At 38.5% G+C, this 23354-nt stretch overlaps 1 protein-coding gene across 2 annotated transcripts in view; it reads right to left on the bottom strand.

Annotated features, from left to right (window-relative positions):
- Positions 1 to 23354, bottom strand: part of FER (FER tyrosine kinase) — a 175524-nt gene that overhangs the window by 145746 nt on the left and 6424 nt on the right. For both annotated transcript variants that reach the window (XM_065655872.1, XM_065655873.1), the window contains exons 2-5: positions 18247 to 18346; positions 16530 to 16788; positions 12265 to 12438; positions 9481 to 9580 (exon numbers count right to left, since the gene is read on the bottom strand). In XM_065655872.1, the coding sequence (XP_065511944.1) occupies positions 9481 to 9580; positions 12265 to 12438; positions 16530 to 16736 (481 nt within the window). In that variant the 5' untranslated portion in view covers positions 16737 to 16788; positions 18247 to 18346. The remainder of the gene's footprint in view (positions 1 to 9480; positions 9581 to 12264; positions 12439 to 16529; positions 16789 to 18246; positions 18347 to 23354) is intronic.

Below are 23354 nucleotides of genomic sequence, written 5' to 3' on the forward strand. Positions count from 1 at the left end.
ACTGAGGAGCTCAGGTTTTTACCTCCTTACAACTTTTTCTGGCTGGTAAAAAATTGTAAGTCAAGGCTCATATTCCCTTATGTGTTCAATACAACCAAGGGCAATCAAGGGCCAAGGGCCTTGGGACAACCGGTTAAGGGATCAGGAGCAGAAGCAGTGTTCTCCTCTGCCCCCCCAGTTGCAGGGTATGATGAGTGAAAAGATACAGGAAGACTGACCAGATCAATACCTGGCTGCAGGACTGGTGCCACCAGCAGAATTTTGGGGTTTTGATCACAGGTCAGTTTAGATGAAAACTGGCCTGCTGGCAACAAATGGGGTACACCTGTCTCAAAGGAGAAAAAAGGTCATCTGACAGGAGTTAGCACGGCTCATTGAAAGAGCTTTAAGCTAGATTTGAAGGGGGAAAGGGAGAAAACCAGGTTCAGTAGAGAGAAACCAGGGGATGGCATGCCAACATTTGGGGCACAGGGTGCTAGCGAGGTGCTAATCTGCTGTCTCAGTGGAGGCAGGGGATGGAGACCCATGTGACAGCAAACATACAAAGGTTATTGATGTGTTATAAACCACAGAAACACAGAAATGAGAACAGCCACACAGGCTTGTCCCCCAAAAAAGGTGGCGGGATCAATAGTCCAGCTGAAGTGCATTCATGCGAATGCACGCAGCACAGGCAACAAACAGAAGGAGCTGGAAGCCACTGTGAGGCAGAAAAACTATGATGTAGTTGCCATCACAGAAACACGGTGGGATGACTCTCATAACTGGAGTGCTGCAATGGATGGCTATAAACTCTTCAGAAGGGATAGGCAAGGAAGGAGGGGAGGTGGGGTAGCCGTGTATGTTAGGGAGTGTTTTAATTATCTGGAAGTTGATCAGGGTGACAGTAGGGTTAAGTGTTTATGCGTAAGAATCAGAGGAAAGGCCAACAATGCAGATATCCTGGTGGGAGCCTGTTACAGACCACCCAGCCAGGATGCAGAGGCAATTGAATTATTCTGCAGGCAGCTGGGAGAAGTCTCACGATCGCTAGTCCTTGTTCTTATGGGGGACTTCAACCTACTTGATGTCTGCTGGAAATACAGCAGACAGGAAACAGTCTAGGAGGCTCCTGGAGTGTGTGGAAGACAACTTCCTGACACAGCTGGTCAGTGAGCCAACCAGGGAAGAAGCCCCACTGGACCTGTTGTTTGCAGAGAAAGACTTGTGGGTGATGTGATGGTTGGAGGCCACCTTGGGTTCAGCAATCATGAAATGATTGAGGTTTCTATTCTTGGAGAAGTAAGGGGAGGGTCTGCTACTTTGGACTTTTGAAGGGCAGACTTTGGCCTGCTTAGGAGCCTGGTTGGCAGAGTCCCTTGGGAGGCAGTCCTGAGGGGCAACGGAGTCCAGGAGGGCTGGTTGCTCTTAAAGAAGGAAATCGTAGAGGTGCAGAAGCAGGCTGTCCCCATGTGCTGAAAGACAAGCCCACAGGGAAGAACACCAGCCTGGCTGAAGAGAAAGCTTCAGATGGAATTCAGGAATAAAAGGAAAATTTATGACCTTTGGAAGACGGGGCAGGTGACTCAGGAGGACTACAAAGATGCACGGAAGTTGTACGGGGAGAAAATTAGAAGGGCCAAAGCCCAACTGGAGATGAGTCTGGCTACTGCTGTAAAAAATAATAAAAAGTGTTCACCTTCTTTGCCTCAGTCTTTAATAATAAGACAAGTTGTGCTCCAGGTACACAGCGCCCCGATCCAGAAGACAAAAATGGGGAGCAGAATGAAGTCCAAATAATCCAAGGGGAAATGGCTACTGACCTGCTATACCACTTAGACACACAGAAATCTATGGGGCCAGATGGAGTCCACACAAGGGTTCTGAGGGAGTTGGCAGAGGTGATCACCAAGCCACTTTCCATCATTTATCAGCACTCCTAGCTAACCAGGGAGGTCCCAGTTGACTGGAGGTCAACAATGGTAAGAAAAACTGTCTAGAAGACCTCCTGGAAGTATCGATTATTAAGCTACTTGTTTTTAAGTTTGCTTTGTTTTTATTTGATTTGTTTCTTTGGGACCTTTGAGGGCAGAAGAAAAATATTTAAAGTATAAAAATCTTAGAAAAGACAGAAAGCTCAAAGCTTGTCAATGTCTAAGCATGTATTCATACTTGAGATGCTCTCTCAAATTTTTGTATCCTTAAGTGTTTGCTCTTAAGAGACAATAACTATCGATTGCTTTTTGAGGAGGCCTAACTGAAAAACTAAAAAATTTGTGAAAACAACATAAATCTGTCAGAGCTAGGCATTTTTTGGAAGGTATACAATTAGAAAGAATCTCTTGTCCAGTCTTCATAAATCTCAGAAAAAGTCTGTCTGGAGCCCAATGTACAGTATTTCAAGAAAGACTGCCTCCTGCCTCTCACTCTTGGGAACTTTAGTGATACTGATACATACGATTTTCAGAAGTGATGCCAAAGTATTCATAAAAGAGGCAATAGAGATTATTGTAAAGACTTAGCTCACAACAGACAAATTAACTTTATGGCTTCATAGCTCCTGGCATTGAAATATGACCTTTGGCTTCACTGAGCAGTGAATGCTGTCCCGTGAAGAAACACTAATGAAGATAAGGTCCATCTGACAAAGGAGAATATCATGTTGTTATGCAAGTCCAGTTTTTGACAATTAATTTGATCTAGTTTCAAAAGCAGGCAGAGACACAACTGACATAAAAACAGAGGTTATATATTCCCAACAGAAACACAGTGAGGAGTCTTAAGCCTTAAACATGCTAGAACTGTGGAAGCTGAAAAGCAGCAGAATAACAGGACAAACAAAATGAAAATGAGAAGGACCAACTGAAGATCTACACATGAGTAATTTGGGGGAAGAAAATCTTTACACATAAATAAAACTATGACCAATTATCCCAGAGGAACTTGGAGAACAGAACATATGTCAAGAATTCACATAACTGCCTTGGTAGTTCAGGAAGCCCGAAACGCAAGTCCACCCAAATTGGTGAGTATGGCTACGTATAGGTGAAGACGGCAAAGATAAGGTTATAGTAAATGCAGGCACCAATTATACTGCCAGAGGAAACATGGACAGCAAGAAAAGTGACTACAGAGCTTTGGGGGCAGCCATCAAGGGCATGGGGACCAAGGTGGTGTCCTACTCAACCCTGCCAGTGAGGGAAAAGGGTGTGAGGAGGGCACTGACAATACAGGTCGATAAGGAGCCATGGAGCTAGTGTTGGAGACAGGGTTTTGGGTTCTACAACCATGGGACCTGGTTTGCAGACCACCATCCTTGGAAGACAGGTCACACCTTACCAAGCAAGTTTGGTTTGTTTGCCAGTAGGATGGCTGACCTCAGAAGGAAAGCTTTAAACTATGTGTGACAGGGGAGGGAGAGGGTGACCTGCAGTCCTGAGGGAGCAATGGCCAGGATTGCTGAGCAAAGGGCACGGGGTGGTGTGATGAGAAGGGATCATAAAGTCAACAAAATGTGGCTTGCTTAGGGTCACCTCCAGCACCTGCACGTGAGCAAAGAGGTTTGTACAAGGCACCACTGTGGAAAAATCCCCCCAAATCTTCTCCAGGAACTCAAAACACTGAAGTGCCAGGCTTAAGTGCCTCTATACAACTGCATGCAGCATGGAGAATAAACATGATGAGTTACAGATCTCTGTGCAGTTGCAGGGCTATGACCTTGTTGGGATCATGGAGGTGTGTTGGGATGGCTGCCATGACTGAAGTTTTACAATGCAGAGACACAGGCTCTTGGGGAAAGACAGGCTAGGAAGACGAGGAGAGGGAGTTGCCCTTTATGTGAGAGAACAGCTGGAGTGGATGGAGCTCTGCCTGCAGATAGATGAGGAGCCAATGGAGAGCTTATCAGCTAGGATTAAAGAAGCAAGGCCCCAGGAAAAGCCAAGAAGCTTGGCAGCAGTGTTGTTGCAATTTTCTGTATTATAACCTTACAAGAGTATCACAGCATTAGATTTCAGAATTTAAAATGGAAAAAAAAGATAGGAGTATCAGTGCTTTTTCTTTTTCCTTTTTTTTTTTTTGAATGAAGAAACAATCATCCTCTGAGAAAATATGCAAATCTTCAGCATATAATAATTTTTCATACAGAAACAACACTTCTTCCTTGGTTTGCTTTAGAATCTTTTTTTTTTGTAAATATCAGCACTGAAGTATAAAACTGTCAATGCATATAGTAATCTATTAGACATTTCCCAATGTTTATGATAACAGTTTTTCAAATAATTTCCCAGAACTGCTGAAAAATATGTAGATGAAAAGCTAAATGCAATTTCAATAACAGAGGTAATTTCTGCATATTTTGCTGTCTCCACATTTGTTTATCAATAACAAACCTCCCATAAAGTAACATCCTTATTTATTTCAACTCTGGAGACACATATTTTCAAAGAGCATTATTTCCCTGTGCCTAGAAAAGAATACTCCTTTGTACTATTTGTTTGCATTATTCTACTAAATACATTCTTTATACTCATAAATGAGACGACCGACACTTTCAAAAGGTCTTATTTTAAAAACTTTTTTTTTTTAGCAATAGAATATTTTTACAGTAAAGAATTCTAAAGTTGATTTAAATCTGCTTCCACAGACTCTAAGTGGAGGGAATACTAGCAGGACCGCAGCATGATCTTCCTCTTAAGTGAATTTTGGTAAGGACTATGCACTTCTTGAATTAAAGTAAATAATCTTAAAACTTAGATATGACAGAAGAAAAGACTACTCTTACAGTGATATGTCAAGTAAATTCACTCAGACCTGTGAGTGCTGGTCTGTGAGGACTGAGGAGAGCACATTCTGGTGCTGTATGCCCATGTTGAGTGGAAAGCACATGCCCAAGCTCGTCGCACACTCCACAGAAGCCACTGAGATCTCTTGGCTCTGCACTCCCCAGGGTTTCCTGCTCTAGAAGCTTTATTCTACACACAAGAAACAACCCTAGCCTTTGCAAGCACTGGTAATGCTTATTAGTTGAAATGCTTACAATAGAGCATTAATTTGAAATCTACCCAGCTTACTGACATCTGTGAATAAGACCAGTTCAGCCAGTGTTTCTTGTTTTGTCTCAACAATGTGAGAGCTTCAGTCAAAAATAAATGCAAAATTACCCAACTAGGAGTTTCCCTGATCTCAGCAACAACTAAAGGCAATACATGCCATCAGGAAATGTAGTATTAATAATATAATCACAATTTCACAGGCATCCCAGGACTGGAGGAAAGCAAATGTCACTCTGGTCTTCAAAAAGGGCAAGGAGGAGGACCCAGGCAACTATAGACGGGTCAGCCTCACCTCCACCCCTGGGAAAGTGATGGAACACCTTATCCTTGGTGCCATCTCAAGGCATATCAAGGATAAGAGGGTCATTAGGGGCAGTCAACATGGCTTCACCAAGGGGAAGTCGTGCTTGACCAACCTCATAGCCTTTTATGAAGACATAACAAGGTGGACTGATGATGGCAGAGCGGTGGATGTGGTCTACCTTGACTTCAGTAAAGCATTTGACACCATCTCCCACAGCATCCTCACAGCTAAACTGAGGAAGTGTGGTCTGGACGATCGGGTAGTGAGGTGGACAGCAAACTGGCTGAAGGAAAGAAGCCAGAGAGTCGTGGTCAATGGGATGGAGTCTGGTTGGAGGCCTGTATCTAGTGGAGTCCCTCAAGGGCCAGTTCTGGGGCCAGTATTATTCAACATATTCATTAACAACTTGGATGAGGGAATAGAGTGTACTATCAGCAAGTTTGCTGATGACACCAAGCTGGGAGGAGTGGCTGACACACCAGAAAGCTGTGCTGCCATCCAGCGAGATCTGGACAGGCTGGAGAGTTGGACAGGGAAAAAGTTAATGAAATATAACAAGGGAAAGTGTAGAGTCTTGCATCTGGGCAGGAACAACCCCAGGTTCCAGTATAGGTTGTGGAATGACCTATGAGAGAGCAGTGTAGGGGAAAGGGACCTGGGGGTCCTGGTGGACAGCAGGATGACCATGAGCCAGCACTGTGCCCTTGTGGCCAAGAAGGCCAATGGCATCCTGGGGTAGATTAGAAGGGGGGTGGTTAGTAGGTCGAGAGAGGCTCTCCTTCCCCTCTACTCTGCCCTGGTGAGACCGCATCTGGAATATTGTGTCCAGTTCTGGGCCCCTCAGTTCAAGAAGGACAGGGAACTGCTGGAGAGAGTCCAGCGCAGAGCCACGAAGATGATTAAGGGAGTGGAGCATCTCCTTTATGAGGAAAGGCTGAGAGAGCTGGGTCTCTTTAGCTTGGAGCAGAGGAGATTGAGGGGTGACCTCATTAATGTTTATAAATATATAAAGGGTGAGTGTCACGAGGATGGAGCCAGGCTCTTCTTGGTGACAGCCAACAGTAAGACAAGGGGTAATGAGTTCAAGCTGGAACACGGGAGGTTCCACTTAAATTTGAGAAGAAACTTCTTCTCAGTGAGGGTGACAGAGCACTGGAACAGGCTGCCCAAGGAGGTTGTGGAGTCTCCTCCTCTGGAGACATTCAAAACCCGCCTGGACACCTTCCTGTGTAACCTCATCTAGGTGTTTCTGCTCCAGCAGGGGGATTGGACTGGATGATCTTTTGAGGTCACTTCCAATCCCTAACATTCTGTGATTCTGCGAATGCACCAGCTGTCTAACCTTCTGGCCACTCAGCTATTACAAAGGATAGTAAGACAATAACTTGATTTAAAGAAAGCTTTTTCAACAGCTTCCTTATTTATCATAGATACAGCTTGTGCTGTCGTGCAACTTCAGTACATACCACAGGAGTCACATCAATTCTTAAGCATTAGATCACAAGAGTTGCAGGGATCAGGAAACATTCTGCCAGTAGATGCAATGTTGTACAATGTGCTAGATGTACTGTTAATATTTCTAATCTCCTCTACATCACGTTGTCAGGGAACACAAGCCAACCTACAAAAATCTGCTACAATTTTTTCATGCTGCTCTAGCAGTATAACATGAAATTATGAAATTAAATACTTAGAATCAATACTTTCTTCCTTTACTATTTACTTCAGATCCATTCTGTCATATAAGAATGTTGCAACATAGTTTCTACACTCAAACAGTAATTGACCAGTAACAAGAACACATTAAACACCTGTAGCAGATCTATTTACAATTAAACTGTAAATTTTGCTAAAGATTACATTGTATTAAAATCCAGTATGAACCAAAGCTATACTGGCTCTGTTCCAGCTTGCAATATTAACTGACATAAGAGCAACTATTTCACATTTAAACATCTAGCACAAAAATCAGCTAAAAAAAAAAAAGTTGCTAAATTGTTAAGAACTAATGCTTTTCGGTTGGGTTTTGTTTTGTTTTGTTTTGTTGGAGTTTTTTTTGTTAGGTGGTTGGGTTTTTTTAATGTAAGGAAATGAGCATGTTATTGTTTATCATTTTGTGTATTCATCATTTCCATATTTAAGTGTTTTTTTATATATAGCAATAAGTAGTGTTTAATCAAGATATCAAGGATGAAAACACGAGAAACCCCCAAAGACAGACTCTGAACTACACTTAATAAAGATGCAAAAGTCTGCAGAAACAAAAATAAGTGTGGAAACAATGAACTTAAGTGGAAACAGCTACTGATCCAATCAAATGAGATTCAAAGTGTAATGAGATATCACACTTGAAGTCAGCACAGCATTGTAGGCTCAGGGTTGTACACAATCTGTGAGGGTTATTTTGGAATGCTGTTCCAAGAAGTTTACACCATTTTTTCTCAATATCCAGCTGAATAACATCAACCAGACTGCCTGACACCTGAGGTCTCCATGCCCAAGCACAATCAATCAGGCTGTGTTTGTGGCAATCGTTGTTCCAAAAAGGAGCAGCAACGCATGACTAGATGGGATAAGAGCAAGAACAAACAAGATAAATCGTTCACTTCCAACTGAGACAGGATTCAGACACTGATGGCCACAACAGGGCAGCGCAATCCAGCCTAAGGACCAAGTGGCAGCCAAGGCTCAGCAATGCATCCTCTGCAACACAACTCTCTCACTGCTTCCCTGATGCCCAAGCAGAAGCAGTGCTAGCAGAGGGTTCCTCAGAACAGCTCCTAAGCCAGCACCTCATAAAAATTAAGTATGAATTATAAGAAGACAAATACTAAATAGAAGCCTGAAAGAAAAGGCCAAGGAAAACCACAGGACAAGGAAGTGTCTCAAAAACAGCTTGTGTTTGCTATCTATCTAAAGAAATAATAATTTAGTTAATCAGAACCACATCAAAACATCGCAGCTGCTGACAGCCAAAACATTCTGATTTCAATGAGAAAGCCTGGTTTTTCAGGAACGGAGAAAGATCCAAGCCATAACAGTAAGACGGGATAAAAAGAACACACTTAGATCACGACACCCTATTATATTTTCCATGTTACATATTTTCTACATTACATACTATATATTCCCATGTAAAGTAGTTACCTGGGGATAAAGCAAGTAAACAAATCAAAGTTATGTGCAGAAAAGCAACTAAGGAACTGGACAAAATTAACTGAGTATGTATTTACATTTCTAAGTGAATATGAACATCAGTAAAAGAAAAAAAAATTGAAGCTAAAAAGTTCTATGTATAACTTCTCTTATCCCATGTTATTTTGTTGTTATACTCACATATCAGCTATTGCCCCAAATTTTAGACAAATTTAGAAAGAAACAATCTTTCAGTACTAATAGCTACTATATTGCACTGCGAATTATAGCATAACAGAAACAAGGACAATAACTGTCATTTGAGGCAGTGACACAAAAACTTAAAGATAGATCTTGAAATTACATACTGTCATCCAGTTAATTTTCTCTAAAGCAAATTAAAAAATCTTAGAAAGGCACATAAGAACAATTGCTAACAACAGATTTCAATACATCATAGAACAAAGGCTCTTCTTTATCTAAAAATCCATGCTGTTTGGACACATCATTAACCCAAAATCTTTACAATATCTCAGTGTGCAAATGAATTCTTTTCCTCTTTTCCTTAAGCTTGACAAAGGTCACATCCCTTATACTAACTTGCAAGAACTGATGCTGATGCCACTGCAGCAACCATAACAGGTCACAGGATGTAAGTAGTCTGCAACTACCATGTAGATGAGACAGACTTGCAACCCACTACCACTATTAATAGTTCATTTGCGCAATTTTACATTTCAACTATGTCCACCAAAGGAATAACAGAAGACCTTGAAAAGCTTACCATTTATATTAAAAGAAGGGCTACCCTTTATCTCATGATTTTTAAAAGAGTATCACCAAGTACACATGATGACAATTAGACTGTCTTTCTTACATACTAAATGAGCTTTTATATCGTAATCAACTTGTTCAAAACAAAAACATTACCCTGTTTCACTGTAAGAGTTCTAGCAGGTTTGAAAAAGGCACTAATAAATAGACAAAATTAACAGAAGTCAGTCATACCTTTAGCCACAGCTTCTTTATACTTCTCTTTGGCAGAATTTACTTCCTTTATTAGTTGTCTATAGCTAGATTTTAGTTTTTCTAGTTCTGTCTTTGTGACCTTTAAGAAAACAGAAATATTAAAAGTATTAAAAATACTTCTCAACATATAAAAAACATCATACCATTAGTGAAAGATAATTAATAGGATTTATTTTCCAAAGTAAGGATGTTACCACTTTCCATTGGCTTGAGATAATCTTAATAGGATATTACATGGTGTAACAAAATCAAAATCAATAAATGTGTGGAATGAAATAAGAGGCTTGAAATAGACATCCCTATCCGCATCAGTGTAATGAAAAATCTATTTAGGAAATCCAGCTTATCATAAACACTATCCCACTTCAATGACAAGGAGACAAAAGCACCAAAAAGATGCTTAATAAATCATACTAGGTGAAAAAATTGTATGCGTAGAAGGGAATTTCTTTAGCATCTAAAAAAAAAAAAAAGGCAAGATAGAAGAATTTTTAGATATTACAGCTCATACAAATGGCTTAGAAAAAGTAACTGCGCACACACAAATCAACCTGTTGTATGACTGAAATCCCTAAAAAGGAAAATAAAGTTGTCTCTTCTATCCCCAACATTTATTCATTGTGACAAAATCAGTGCACTGTTAAGAAATAGTCACAAATTATGCATTTGCAAACAAAAGCTAGTAACAAATGAGCCACTACAATATCAAAAAGGTGGCATGTAAAGAAAAGTTAAAGCTCTGACAAAAAAGAAGAATACACTCACAATGGCGAATCATGGAAGAGGAACTTAATATAATCAAAGTGCTCCCCTCACTGAATGTGCAGAAAAAATAGTCCATTATACAGAATAACTGCTCCACTTGCAGCTGGCATGAAGAAGGCTGGAGTTCACAGCTCTCCCTTTTTCATGAGGCAAGGCCCACATACCATTATTTTCACCATTAAGAACATCATCTCAAAACTTAATGAAATACCTGAAAGAACCAACAAGGTGCTACCTACAGTTTCTATTCCTGGGCCAACTGTGTGAAGATTTAAATTAAAGGCAGGAACTTTTCCCACATCAATCCCATATTCTCATCTCTTATTTCTACACTCTGTAAATTATACTCACAACTGTTGTTACTATACACAAATAGAGGTGATCCAGGAAAAAATAACTTTATGACAAACTTGTATTACAAATACAACATAAGAAATGGAGAAAAAGATGAAATTAGGAAGTAGTGAACACAATTGAGACGTAAGTAATAAGGAACTACTTCTCTTACAGAACAGTGGAAAATTAAAGGTAGGCCACTAGCATGAAGAAATCTTTGTAATAAATGTAAAATATATTTTAGTCACTCTTAGACAGTGTTCTAGCAACAAACAAAAACAAAATCAAGAGGACCTCTGCCCCCAAATAACACATAAGGAAATAAGGTGGTCAAGTGTTACCCTAAACACATTTATAACACCCACCTAACTAGCATAGTGGCATGGCCATTAAAATGAATATGGTCTGTAATTAATCGTTTAGCGAGTGCTCAGTATGCATGACGTTTTTTTTAAAAAAGCCTTCTTTTAAAAGACAGTTTTATTAGAGATTTTATTAGAGTGAACTTATTAACAGAAAAACATGTTTTGCACAGTCTCTTTTAAAAGTATACCTGAACTTCCAGCAGTCTTGTTTCATCTCGCCTTTCTTACATGTCTGTCTTTCTTTCTGCATCTCTCTAATTCTCTATATATTTAACTTCTATTATTTCTAATGTATGCTACCAGTTTTCCCTCTTCTTCCATCTGACTAGTTTCAGATGTAACAATCCATAAGTGGCTATGAGTGATTATTTGGCTTGGAAATTTTATCAGAGAAGACAGTCTACCAAGTACACATCAAATAGCATGTACTCTCCATAGTCAATACCTGGGGAAGATGCCAAGATCCCAGCATACTATTGAAGTACTCCTATTAGAGCCAAGACATTTAACTCGATATATGTTTAGTACTAGTTTAAAGGTCTTCTCATAACCAGCCAAAGAAATTTACTCATCAGTACATGACATTTGTGCTGTGTTATTCAGATGTTATATTTTAATTACACTACTACGATTCTCAAATTCTCTGCTGGAAGAAAGAAGAAACAGTGCTTTTCCTTCTCTCAGTGGACCTTTCACATTATCAAACTGATTTTTTGACATTTGCAGTTAAACTCCCCCCAGAGCATCTGAATGAAACTGTGATTTCTGTCAGCTTTACTGACTAGATACAGTGCTTTCAACATAAACATATATAAACATACATAAACAACTGACATATAATAGAAAAAGCCCTGAAGAGCTCCACTTGCAGCCTTAATGTTTGGTTTACACTTGATTTATATTTTAGAATAGGGACTAGAATCCTTTCCCCACCCAGTACGGACTGTCAAGTGCACTCTGGTCCCAGGGACATCTGGAGTGGAATGAGAACAGGAGGAGAGATAGAATAGAGAAGTGTCACACAGAATCATCCTCTACTGGAAAAAGAGCATTTCCAGTGCTATCTGTCCATAGAAATTCATATAAAAGAAAGTTTTCCATCTCTGCCTTGTCAGCTAGCAGTGAACATGTGGAGGAAATAACGAAAATTTAAACTAGACATTCAGTGTATCACAAATCCCTACTTTTACCATAGCACTAACAAAAACAGAGGAACTAAAAAAATCCACTCTCAATATATCACTTTTTAAACATATAACACCATAATAAATTTATAAAGCAGAGTTAAATAAAATACCTTGTACATCTCAGCTTCAATTTGTTGATGAACACCTACATAACTCTTCTTAACTTGCTGCTTATCTTTGATCATCATTGTAAGCCTATGCAAAGGCCCAGAATTAAGATCCTCTGCATGCGTCTTCATTATTTTGCTCAGCTGTTCTGTTTGCTGTACCACAAGCAACCAAGACTATTAAAAAGAAAAAAAGAACAGAAAAGTACTTACTTATTCCAGCTTACAAATAACTAAATGATGAACATGGACTGTGGGAAAAGATGCATCACTGTTTAAAACAATTCATTAAAAAAGGAATTTTAAACTTACCCAAATCCACTTGACATCTTCTCAAGTAAAGTTCTTCCTGCTACAGGAAAATCGTGGCCCGAACATACTCATTCAATCATAAAAAGCACCAGAAACAAAAATACAATATTGTGTGGTCAACGTTCATCACTGTCCTAGTACTTCCGAACATCGATTAAAGCTTTACAGCATTTTTTGGAATAATACATTCCCGCCACCCTGACAAGTATGTTTCTCTGTCCTTCGTTCTTCTGTTTCCCGGCCACAGTCACTCTGCTCATGCTGACTTCTCTGTCCTTTTTGAAATACCTCCCAATAATATGCATCTGAGTGGTTGCTGTTTAAGAGGATACTATTTGTCAGCTGCTACACACAACTGACAGCATCAGAGTCAGGCCAACAGTATCAAAGCATAAGGTGCTAACAGGTTAAGAGACACAAGCAGTTTATCATCTGTCATAGTAACCCAACATCCTTCTGTACCCTTCTTTCAATAACTTCCTTGGCCATTCTGCCAGTCAGTTTCCAGAATTGCTTAATATGCTGTGTGTGGCTTAGAATTTTGATTAAGAACTGTAAGGTGAGCAGAGAGATTTGCAATGCAACACAGATAGAAACACGAAATTAAAGTTCAGTTCAAACAAAAGCATTTGTTACCCTAAAGATCCCTGTCACACTTTGTTGATGGAAACAATATTGTATTCTTCAGAGAGAACTCCCTGATCTCAAATGCTATGCTGTATGTAAAATTTCAGAATTACTACATGCCATATAATTATCAGGTTTTGAAGGCAGCTATTATGCTACTTTTGTTAGCATTTATCCTACTCTTACTAAAGACAGAAATCCACCTTAGATCATCAAAACTTAGAAAATTAATTTGTTTGGTCCTTTGGGGTTTCCTTACATCTCATATATAAACATAGACACATATTAATATATCTCCACATGACAATGCTGCAATGCAAACTGGATTCAAGAGAAGCAAATACATGACAGTTAATTCCTCTATATATTAAACCATGTTTAATATTTCCTTTAGCTTGTAAACATCCCACAGACTGGCACAGAGGATCTCAGACTGCTTGAAGTGTGGTGGTGTAAGAGGCCATGGCCTAAAGTTTTGCAGCTATAGTTGAAAACTATTTCATCTCTCCATTACATATATTTGCAAAACTGCATAGGATGAGAACATCATGAAACATCTGTCTGAGAGGAGTGGGTCTTGTGGTTTTAGATTTCATTAAGAGCACTCTCAGAGATGAAAATGTAGTCAGAGTTCTTCGTTTTCTTTACAGCTGATTTACGACTGAGGAGACAAGTACTATTTGAATAAACCCTGAAAATCACAGCAGAAGTATTTTTCAACAGGTATTCTAAAGAAATACTTAGCTTACAATTCACCAAAAGAACCTGAATAAGTCAGAAACATAGAGAAAATCATTTGCACATTTTCCTCTTCTTTACATCCCTCTTTCCATACTGAGAAAATATTGGTTAAAGAGGATGTCTGTGTTTTGTACTATTAGATTTCATTATTTTAAAATTGGAAAAGCTAAAGTGAAAAGCTATACTTGAGGAAAGGCTTCAAATATTGAGATTTATATAGGACAGAAAAGCAGCTGGGTGGGGATTGCAGAAAAGGCAAAACATTTCCATTCACAGAAAATAATCACAATCCATCAAAAGCAATAAAATATAAGATTATTTGGTTTAACAGTATTTTTTAGACATACATGCACACAAAAGAGCTGTTGGGAAGCACTTAAAAATACTGCTTTTCTAGCATTAGCGGCTGCTGCCACTACGCCTTCCAGCAAGTTTACCGCCTCTGCATACAAAAAAATAGGACAGACTTTCCCAAACACTGTTTCTCTCAAAGGGCTCACTCTTGCTGTACACTTAAAATAAAAGATTAGACAGCTTGGTATTTGGTTTTGATGATACGCAATACCAAAAATTTAATATACAGGTATTTCAAATCTTGAGAGACGTGAGATACTAGACTTATGTCCCATAATATTTGGGTCATAGTTTGATTCTGTACAATGTCAGGAAGAAAAAGTACTATGAAAGAGTAAATTAGAACGAGATGAGTAAATTAATCAATAATTCAGACATTTTAACTGCTAAAACCAATAAGAAACGTGTCACTACACAACTTTAAAATCCAAGGTGATAGTGAAATTTCAAGGCAAACCCATACAAAAGAGCTGTCAGTGGCATACAGATATTTTTGCTGTTACATAAAGATGTAGAAATCAGGGATGGGGCTTGAGAGAAAAATGGCACATCCCTAACAGAGAAAAAAAAAAAAAAAAGGAACAAAAATATCCCTGAAAGAAATAACAACTTGAGTGCCTATGTCCAAAACAAGATTTCAAACTGTGAGATACATGCCCCTCTACAACCCGAAAAGGACATGGCTTAAGTCAGATCATCAGCTTTTTAAAATTTGTTTGCTCACAGGAAGTGTCCATGTCAGTGACATGAACCATCCTAAACTGAATTGGCTACATGAAGGTAAAAGATTGCTTACACTTTATAACACTAAATATTCTAATGCACATGCTCCTTTGCTGTTCTAGCCCTAATCCACTCTGTTTCATTGCCTAAAATACAATATAATACAGTGTAGCTAGCATATAAGAGCTATTGCAGAGGGGCAGCAATATCAAGAATTACTAGTCATAGCACCAATAACTCTGTACAAAACCTTGGGATCCAACAGTAGAAAGCTTGAAGAAGAATACCTGACTTCTGCCAGTCTTAGGCTAATGACAATGCTTTAATGTTTATTTACGAAAATCATCACAACTTAAATAGCAAACTCTATAACAAACTGTGTACAAGAAACATACGTGGGTGAAAAGCATTTCAAATACACCACCAAAACACACGTGGGGGAAAAAAAAAAAGGTAGTATGTCAATTTACAAGAGAATTGTTTTGGGGAATGGAAGCAACAACCAAATTTGTTACAGATAAACACTGTGCGGTTGCTACTTTTGGGGCACCTGAAGCAGGCAGCTATAGCAGCGCAGCTTTCAAGCCACATACACCCCCTACATACTTTAATCCAGTAAATCTGCTGCAAAAGGAACAGTCACATTCCTTAAGGCTATGTCACAGCCAGTATTCAAGCAGCCACCCCATAAGCCCAGTACATAAAAACCACTTTGTCCAAAATTTAACTTGACCCAAAAAGGGTGTTTTCATGCAGGGAGGGGACCAGGATCCATGCCAGACTGAAGGGACTATGTGACCACTGCAACAGCAGAAGTGCAAAAAACTGAATACGCCATTAAAACAGAATAGTTTTCTCTAGTCAGGAAGGAATCCAAGTCAGGAGTGAAGCTTACAAACAGGTGAAATATGGAAGTTTGCTTCATCTGTACCTTTACTGGACTTGCTCTAAATCTGAAAACCAATGATTGGGGGAAGGACAGCCTTGCCTTCATGAAAAGCCAACACAGTTATTTTAAATGGATACAAAATGCCTTCACAATTATGAGAAACATCCTGAATTAATGTTTTGTTTCTACAACACATGCTGCAGTGTGAATAACAGCTGGAATGCCAGGCTTTGCCTCGGTTTCCTGGCATTTTTCTATTTCTGTCACGAATTCTATACAACATAAACAATAGTTCCTATTTTACTGTCTTAAAAGAAAAGCTTACTATAGCATACTCTACTTTCAAAACACTAAACAAAATAGCAGGTTCAACCCAGGAGCCTAAAACACTGAACATCAGAATTTAGGATTGATTCTATTTCAGCTATTGTTTTCATAGCAACACTGGAGCTCAATTTCTGCATATTCCACCAAGGAACTAAAAGGAGTCCATTCTAAATACTTCGGCAACATTAACTCTCAAGAAGCTGAATGAACAGGAATCCAACTCAAACTAAAACAAAAATAAATCCAGCACTGTTATTTCCAAAGATATTCCAAATTCAAAATACTTCAGTCTTACCTTGGACACATTGCTGATATAATCCAATTGACAAGTGCTCTCTTTATCTACTTGATTACAAAGATTCTGTAAAGTGGAGGCATACTCCTTATCACTTTTTACTCGCATTGCCATAAATTTCTTCACGGTTTCCAGCAGTCGTAGTTCCCAGTCTTGCAGTTTTAATAAAGCATCATGAGAATACTTCAGGTCACCTCCAAACCCCATTTTTTAAGGCACTATATACCGCACAGGGGAAAATAGAGGCTCTTCACCACATCTGAAAGCAGAAAAAGATTCTTGAGAGACATACCGAAAGTAAAACCTACTGTGTGATAAAAAGCAACTATTCCTGCCTAAGCCCTGAACTAACCATAAGATAAAATACATACATATACCTCCTCAAAATAAACAGAAAGGAGGGTGAGAGCACTGTTTCAAACACTCATCTATGACTGGAAGAGATCTCAGGCTCAGAACTGTCCTCCAGTTTCCATCTGCAAAACGTACCTCTCTAACTTACAGTAGAGTTACGAAGGAACACATAAAAGCATGTAAGACAGATACTAAAAACCAATCCACACATTTATTCAAGTAAGTATAGCTGACAGTATCTCCAGGGAAGAAATGACAACTACACTGTTCCACTCCTTGTGACCTGAAAACACTTGTTTCTGGCGTTTACTGTCCTAAGAGCACACAAAAACCCAAATAAAACATCAGCTCTCAGGCACTGCAGCTGTGGAAAATGGATAACTAGTTTGAAGCTAGTTTGCTCCTAAACACTGTGTTAGCAGGCCATTAAACTTTCAGATTCAGCCTCCCGAAAACCAGAAAATATCCCAAACCAGGTAACCATGCAACCATCCATTGCTTCCCTGCGACACACATTGGACCAGAGTCCTTAAATTCACATGACAGTCCAGTCTTACTGTATCAAATGGGCACCATTTAATAAACAGATAAGAAATGCTGCCTCATGAAATCCTGTAACACAACTGCAGGTCAAAGACATTTGTCTGAACTAGCTCTAGAACACCTGCATCTGATGAACACACAGCACATCGTGGAAAATCTGAACCCACACATACAAGTAATTTCCAAAGACTTGCATAGATTCTGTAATGCAGGCTGTATCCTCTTTTCTGTGTATACAACAAAAATGTGTTCCTATACTAATCAGCTTCAAACTAGGTAAGATAAACTTACATAAACTGCAACTATAGCCCTGGACTGCAGTGCAGACACAGTCTGTGTACTCCTTATTCGCTAATTCCTGCACACCGGGCAAGTCTTAGCTCTTTCAAACACAGAAGTACCAATTTCTTCATAGGCTTTAAACTGCCGCTCAAATTAGCAGTGTTAACAGCCCATGAGGTGAAGCAGAACTAATAATTTTATTTTACACAAAGAACTGAGACACATAAACTAATGTCAACATTGTACCAGCTAATACTGGTATGTACAAGGCTTAAAGATAGACTTTTCAGAGTGCCTAGCACTTTTAGCATATTAAGTATCCAAGAAAAAAAAAAAGTTATTGGCTTCAGTTACCACATAAAATTTCAGAAGATTGTGCAAACTGGAACCTAGAGCAATCTCCAGGGTAGCCTGACTCCCAGGACCATTCCTCTCTCTCTGCTTTACCTACCATTTGTTTACACTAACCATATACTCAGAATATTGACTATACATACATCTGATGTGAAATGTGTGAAATATGAACCAGCTCACATACCTTAAAAAATTTTCCTCAAAAAATGATCTTCAGTACTCTTTATGTCAGCAGCTACTTCTGATTTTCACTTTCTGAAATACACTTTTATTTTCTGGGAACTCTGTGAAAGAAAAACAGATTGAAAAAAAATTTTTATTATTATTTTAGCATTTTCAAATACATCACAAAAGTTAAACTTAGGTAAATTGCTTTGCATTTTCAGATTATTACCTGAAGACAGATTTTTTTTTTTTTATTAAAAAGAGACAAAAGTTCAAGAAAACCAAAACAGCAGACTTTTCAAATGACTGTAAGTAGTAGTATGCTGTCACTTCATACACACAATTTTGAGGGAAGAAATAATTTTGTCTCAACACATTCAACACATGTAACCAAAGATTAATTTTAAGTTATTGGAATTTCTTATGACACAGTGTATTGTAGTCAGAAAACTAGATCATTTCATGTATTTCTGAACTTTGCCCTTGAAAAAACAGTAAGGAAAATGAAAGCATGGAAGACCAAAAGCCATTATATGAAAGAAACTCGGTAGTGGTATTTTCACTAGACTGTAAGAAAACAAGTGGCAACATAAGAAAGGGACCAATCAAGGTACAGGAACGTCCTATAGGCTCTAATTACTCCAATATCTAGAATAGTAAGAGGTCAGAAAGTTAAGATAACTGCAACACTAAAATTTCGAGTTGGTAACTCTGGACTACCATCGAAGTGAAGCAAGCTGCAACAGAATCTTGATCTCAGAGGTTTTATATTGAGAAAAAAACCATATAAAACATAAAAAATAGTAAGAAACAGGCTTACAAGTGAAAGGTATATTGTATATGCTACATTTGGACCAACGCTAAGTGTTCACTCTCAATTTCATGCCAGAACGTGTCATCTAAAGTTAAAACTTTACATGGGACACTCAATATCGGTTTAGCAATGCCCTTGTAAGAAAAGACACATTAAGCAAAACTGAAACACACTGTGTAAGGGTAAAGAAAAAAGAACTATTTTGCAGATCTCCGTTATTTAAAACAAAGCACTAATTATGGACACATTTGTAAAATCTTATGAAGGGAGAGTTTCAGTTCATATTCAAGCAGACATTATTTAGTATTCCTTTCTGGTTACTTAGTGACATTCTAGAAACAAAGTACTGCCTAATATAAATACAAAACTTCGATTCTCCATGACCAAAAATAGAAAAGACTGTACATGATGCTTACATTCAGTCACTGCAAAGAAAGAGCAGCTATGCAAGCAGATAGGAACAGAGAAAAAATGCATCAGACTAGAAGCATTATAAAATTCACCGCATCATTAATAAGAGACTAAAAAAAATACTTGCTGCAAAATTGCAAAGCCCATGAGAAAGTCTTCACCAGCAAAAAAATTACAAGCAAGAGCAAAACATTACAGAAAATTTGGCTCCAGTCCTCCTATCACAAATACAAACCAGCTGGAAACACCAGAATATCACTGGACAGGAACATTATTTTTAACTCCTTTCCCGGTTCAAATGGGACTTGTGAAAGCAAAATATATGCCACCACCAGCACCTGGGCACATTCAGATTTCAAGCAGATGTTGAAGAACTGCACATGGTAAAACAAACCCTTTCTGAAAATTCCATTTATTACATTCAAAAACAGATTGGAGCCACTTAAACACAGGCATGCAGTATCTTCTGCTCTCTGCATACAGAAAAAGCACACCTTTTTTAAAGAACTACTCCATCACATATGTAAGAATTTTGTCAATATAAAAATAAAATGCAAACCTAAATTTTCTTCAGAATTGCAAATACTACTGACTTTTTATCTATGTGCATATTTTCATCTGCATACAGGTCATCAGTAGAATTTAAAACTGGTAAAACAAGTACTGGTAAAACAGTACTGGTCTAATGGATAGGCGTATACTTAGGCAGTACACGGAAGTATAATGAAAACTTGCTAGTCAACTACACAGCCATCTGTAAGAGAGCAATAAAATCTTAAAAAATTCCTGTTACTATTTCTGAGCTCAAACATAGTAGAACCTGATAGTTACAGACAGCTTGCTACCTCAATGCAATAAGTCGCTAGATAATGAAGATATAAAAGACAGTATTAAAAGAAGATAAGGGCAGAGCAGAAAACCGAGATGATCTGTTGGCAGTAATTTCAAAAAACAAGACAGTCAAATCCAACCCCACACCAGATCCTCTTTAGACTGGTGATATATAATGCATCCTCTTAAGATGAGCATTAAAAAATATCACGTTAACAGTAAGAATTCACCAGAGCCAGGCACTATTCAGCTGAAGTGTTAAAGCATCAAATATGAAATTGTCAAACTATTAATTCTGCGAAAACTTAGGCTTAAGGTGACCTAAGTAAAGAGGAATATAGAGTGGAAAATACATAATCTTTTTTCAGAGCTTGACAAGGCAATCAGGAGAAGCACAAGACAGTCTGACTTCCATATTGGGTAAGGTGGATAAAACCATGCTGAAGAATTTGTAGACTGGAATAATAGGGAGGAAAAAAAAATAACACGGCTTTTGTAGAGGAAAGTAATGCTTTGCAATTTGAAGAGTTCTTTGAAGGTATTAAGGATCCTGTGTGTAAAGGTGTTGGAAGCGACAATGAAAAAAAGACTTTTAAAAAGTTTCTGCTGATGTCTCTTATAGGAAGCTGTTACAGCAGTGAAGACCTGGCAAGGTAAGATTTAAGAAACAAATATCCATGGAGGAGAGAGTCAGAAGCCTCACTTGCATATCTGTCATTTCATGTATCATCTGTGCTTGTTTGCAAATTATACAAAATTATTACGAGCAATCAAAACTGACATGTCATTAAAAAACTTGCAGTAGAACCCTAGAATATTGAGCAAGAAGCATATAAAACAGTAGATGAAGTCACATGTCAGTAAATGCAATACAACACACTGGGAGAAAGAACTCTAAGTTATATAACACCACTACCAGAAAAAAATCTGGTGGTCACTGAACATACATCTCCAAAAACATTTGTTCAGTGCTTTGAAGTGCTCAGGTTAGGAAACATACAGAATATCAGACTTTTTTTTAATGAAGTAAAGAAAGAATATAACATATTCTTTCTCTGCTGATACATCCATGGTGTTCCTATACTTTCAAATTATTCTCTCTCATGAAGAACATAAAGGACCAAAAAGATATAGGTAATATCGATCAGAGTATGGATCAGCTTCTGCACAAAGAAAGTAAAAAGATTCTTTTAGCTCACAAAACAGATAAGTACGATGAGGTGCCAGATCAAAGTACAAAAAAAAAAAAAAAAGATAGTACAAAGTGACATGGTATGTCAGACAGCTGAAGTGTTTCCCAGAAGAACGTGGAAATACCAAATGAAATTTTTAAAAGTTGCTCTTAAGGACTTCTTCGCCTAGTAAATAATTAAATGACAGAATTCAATGCCTAGAGACATTTTTAAGACCAAGAAACAAACAGGTTCAAAAATTATAAAAATTCATGAAAAAAACATATCAGTTGAACAGCAGAACTTTCATCTCAAGATGTCTCTAAACTGCAAAAGCAGAACAGGAACTATTATTCTATGTTTGTGCCAACAGCTCCTTCTTATCTGCCAGTAGCAAGTACTGAGCTAGGGGAACTTGATCGCATACAAACATCCTCATACAGTGAGTGCACTCTCACTCTCTAACCCCTGCAGCTGTATGAAGACCACAGTTTCACCTAGCAGCTCCTGCAGCTGTGATCTTATTAAAAACATACGCAAAAAAGAAGCAGTGAGCTCCATCAAAGACTAGGATTTATATTTGTCAGTAGTATTAAAAAAAAAAAAAAGCCCAGAAAACAACTCTTAGACCCTTCGCCTAGAATTACAAGACACACCTCTTGTTTTGGATGTACAGAGATTTCATTTACCTGTTGGAATTCTTTTCACATGTGCAAATGGTAGTAATAGACATGATGGAAGTAAGTCACTAACAATCTTGTAGGTGTAAGGCTTGTAATCTAAAGACATCATCTAATTCTTTCCCCTTCCACCAAAGAACCACGTTACACTCACCTATAGCAAAAAGATTTTTGTCAAGACTTGTTTGTCTCAGGCTATCTGATCCAGTATTCCCCTGCCCTCAGTATGAGGAAAAAGTTTCTCCATGACCAAATCTTACCCTCCTCACCCCATCACTGAGGAACAGAGATACTAGGCAGTTCTTTGCAACCTGAATATCCTATTTTTTCACTAAGAAATCCTAATTCTTTCAATCTTTCATTTTAAATAATTTTCTAGACCACTTCTGTCCTCTGAACACCTTCCAATAGGTCCCCATCTCACTTAAAGAGTTCAGAGCACAAAACAGTGTGGTGCTGTAGGACTCACCAACTCTGAGAAGAACAGAGATATTGCTTGAAATCACTTTTGCTCCTGCCCAAGTGCTTTAACCTCTTCTCAACAGTATGATGATGTGTCTTTTGTTAGTTTGTGATCCAAAAACTCCACCTCCTTTTCCATGGAACTGCACCTTACTCTGTTTCTTTGCCCATCGTGCAGCCACACAGTCCAGTGTACAGTCACTACATTGCTTTCATGCTCAGTGACACCCCACTTTGTTCCGGATGACATCTCCCACTTGCCAAGATTATTCTAAATAGTCATCTCATTTTCCAACACACCTGCAGTTGTTCCCAGCTCCCCCTGGCCTGAAAACTTCCTTCACATGCCCTTTATTTTACCATCTCAGGCCTCCTGTGAAAAAGTGCAACGGGAAGAGCTGCCATTTGCTACTGAACCATGCACTAAGCACCCTTCATATGTTTCCAGAAGCACTGTATTACCTCTTGAGATTTAAGGACAGTCATAGAAAACCAGAAACCCACAGGATGTGAAATACTCTTAAAAGTCTAGAGGCAGTTTAATTTTATCCCATGGCCCAACATCAGCCAGAATTTCTTGCTGCAGCCAAAACAATTAGATATAAAACCTGCCATTAGTATATAATACATGACAATACTGGTCTCCTCAGGAGAAACATAATCTAGTCCTAAGTATTTATTGCTCTTTGAAAAGAAATTCAAAGAGCGATCAGGGTGTTGCTTCTTCTTTCCTCCTTCATTAAACTAATTACATCCA

The sequence above is a fragment of the Caloenas nicobarica genome, chromosome Z (genome assembly GCF_036013445.1).
Source record: "Caloenas nicobarica isolate bCalNic1 chromosome Z, bCalNic1.hap1, whole genome shotgun sequence".
Taxonomy (NCBI): Eukaryota; Metazoa; Chordata; class Aves; order Columbiformes; family Columbidae; genus Caloenas; species Caloenas nicobarica.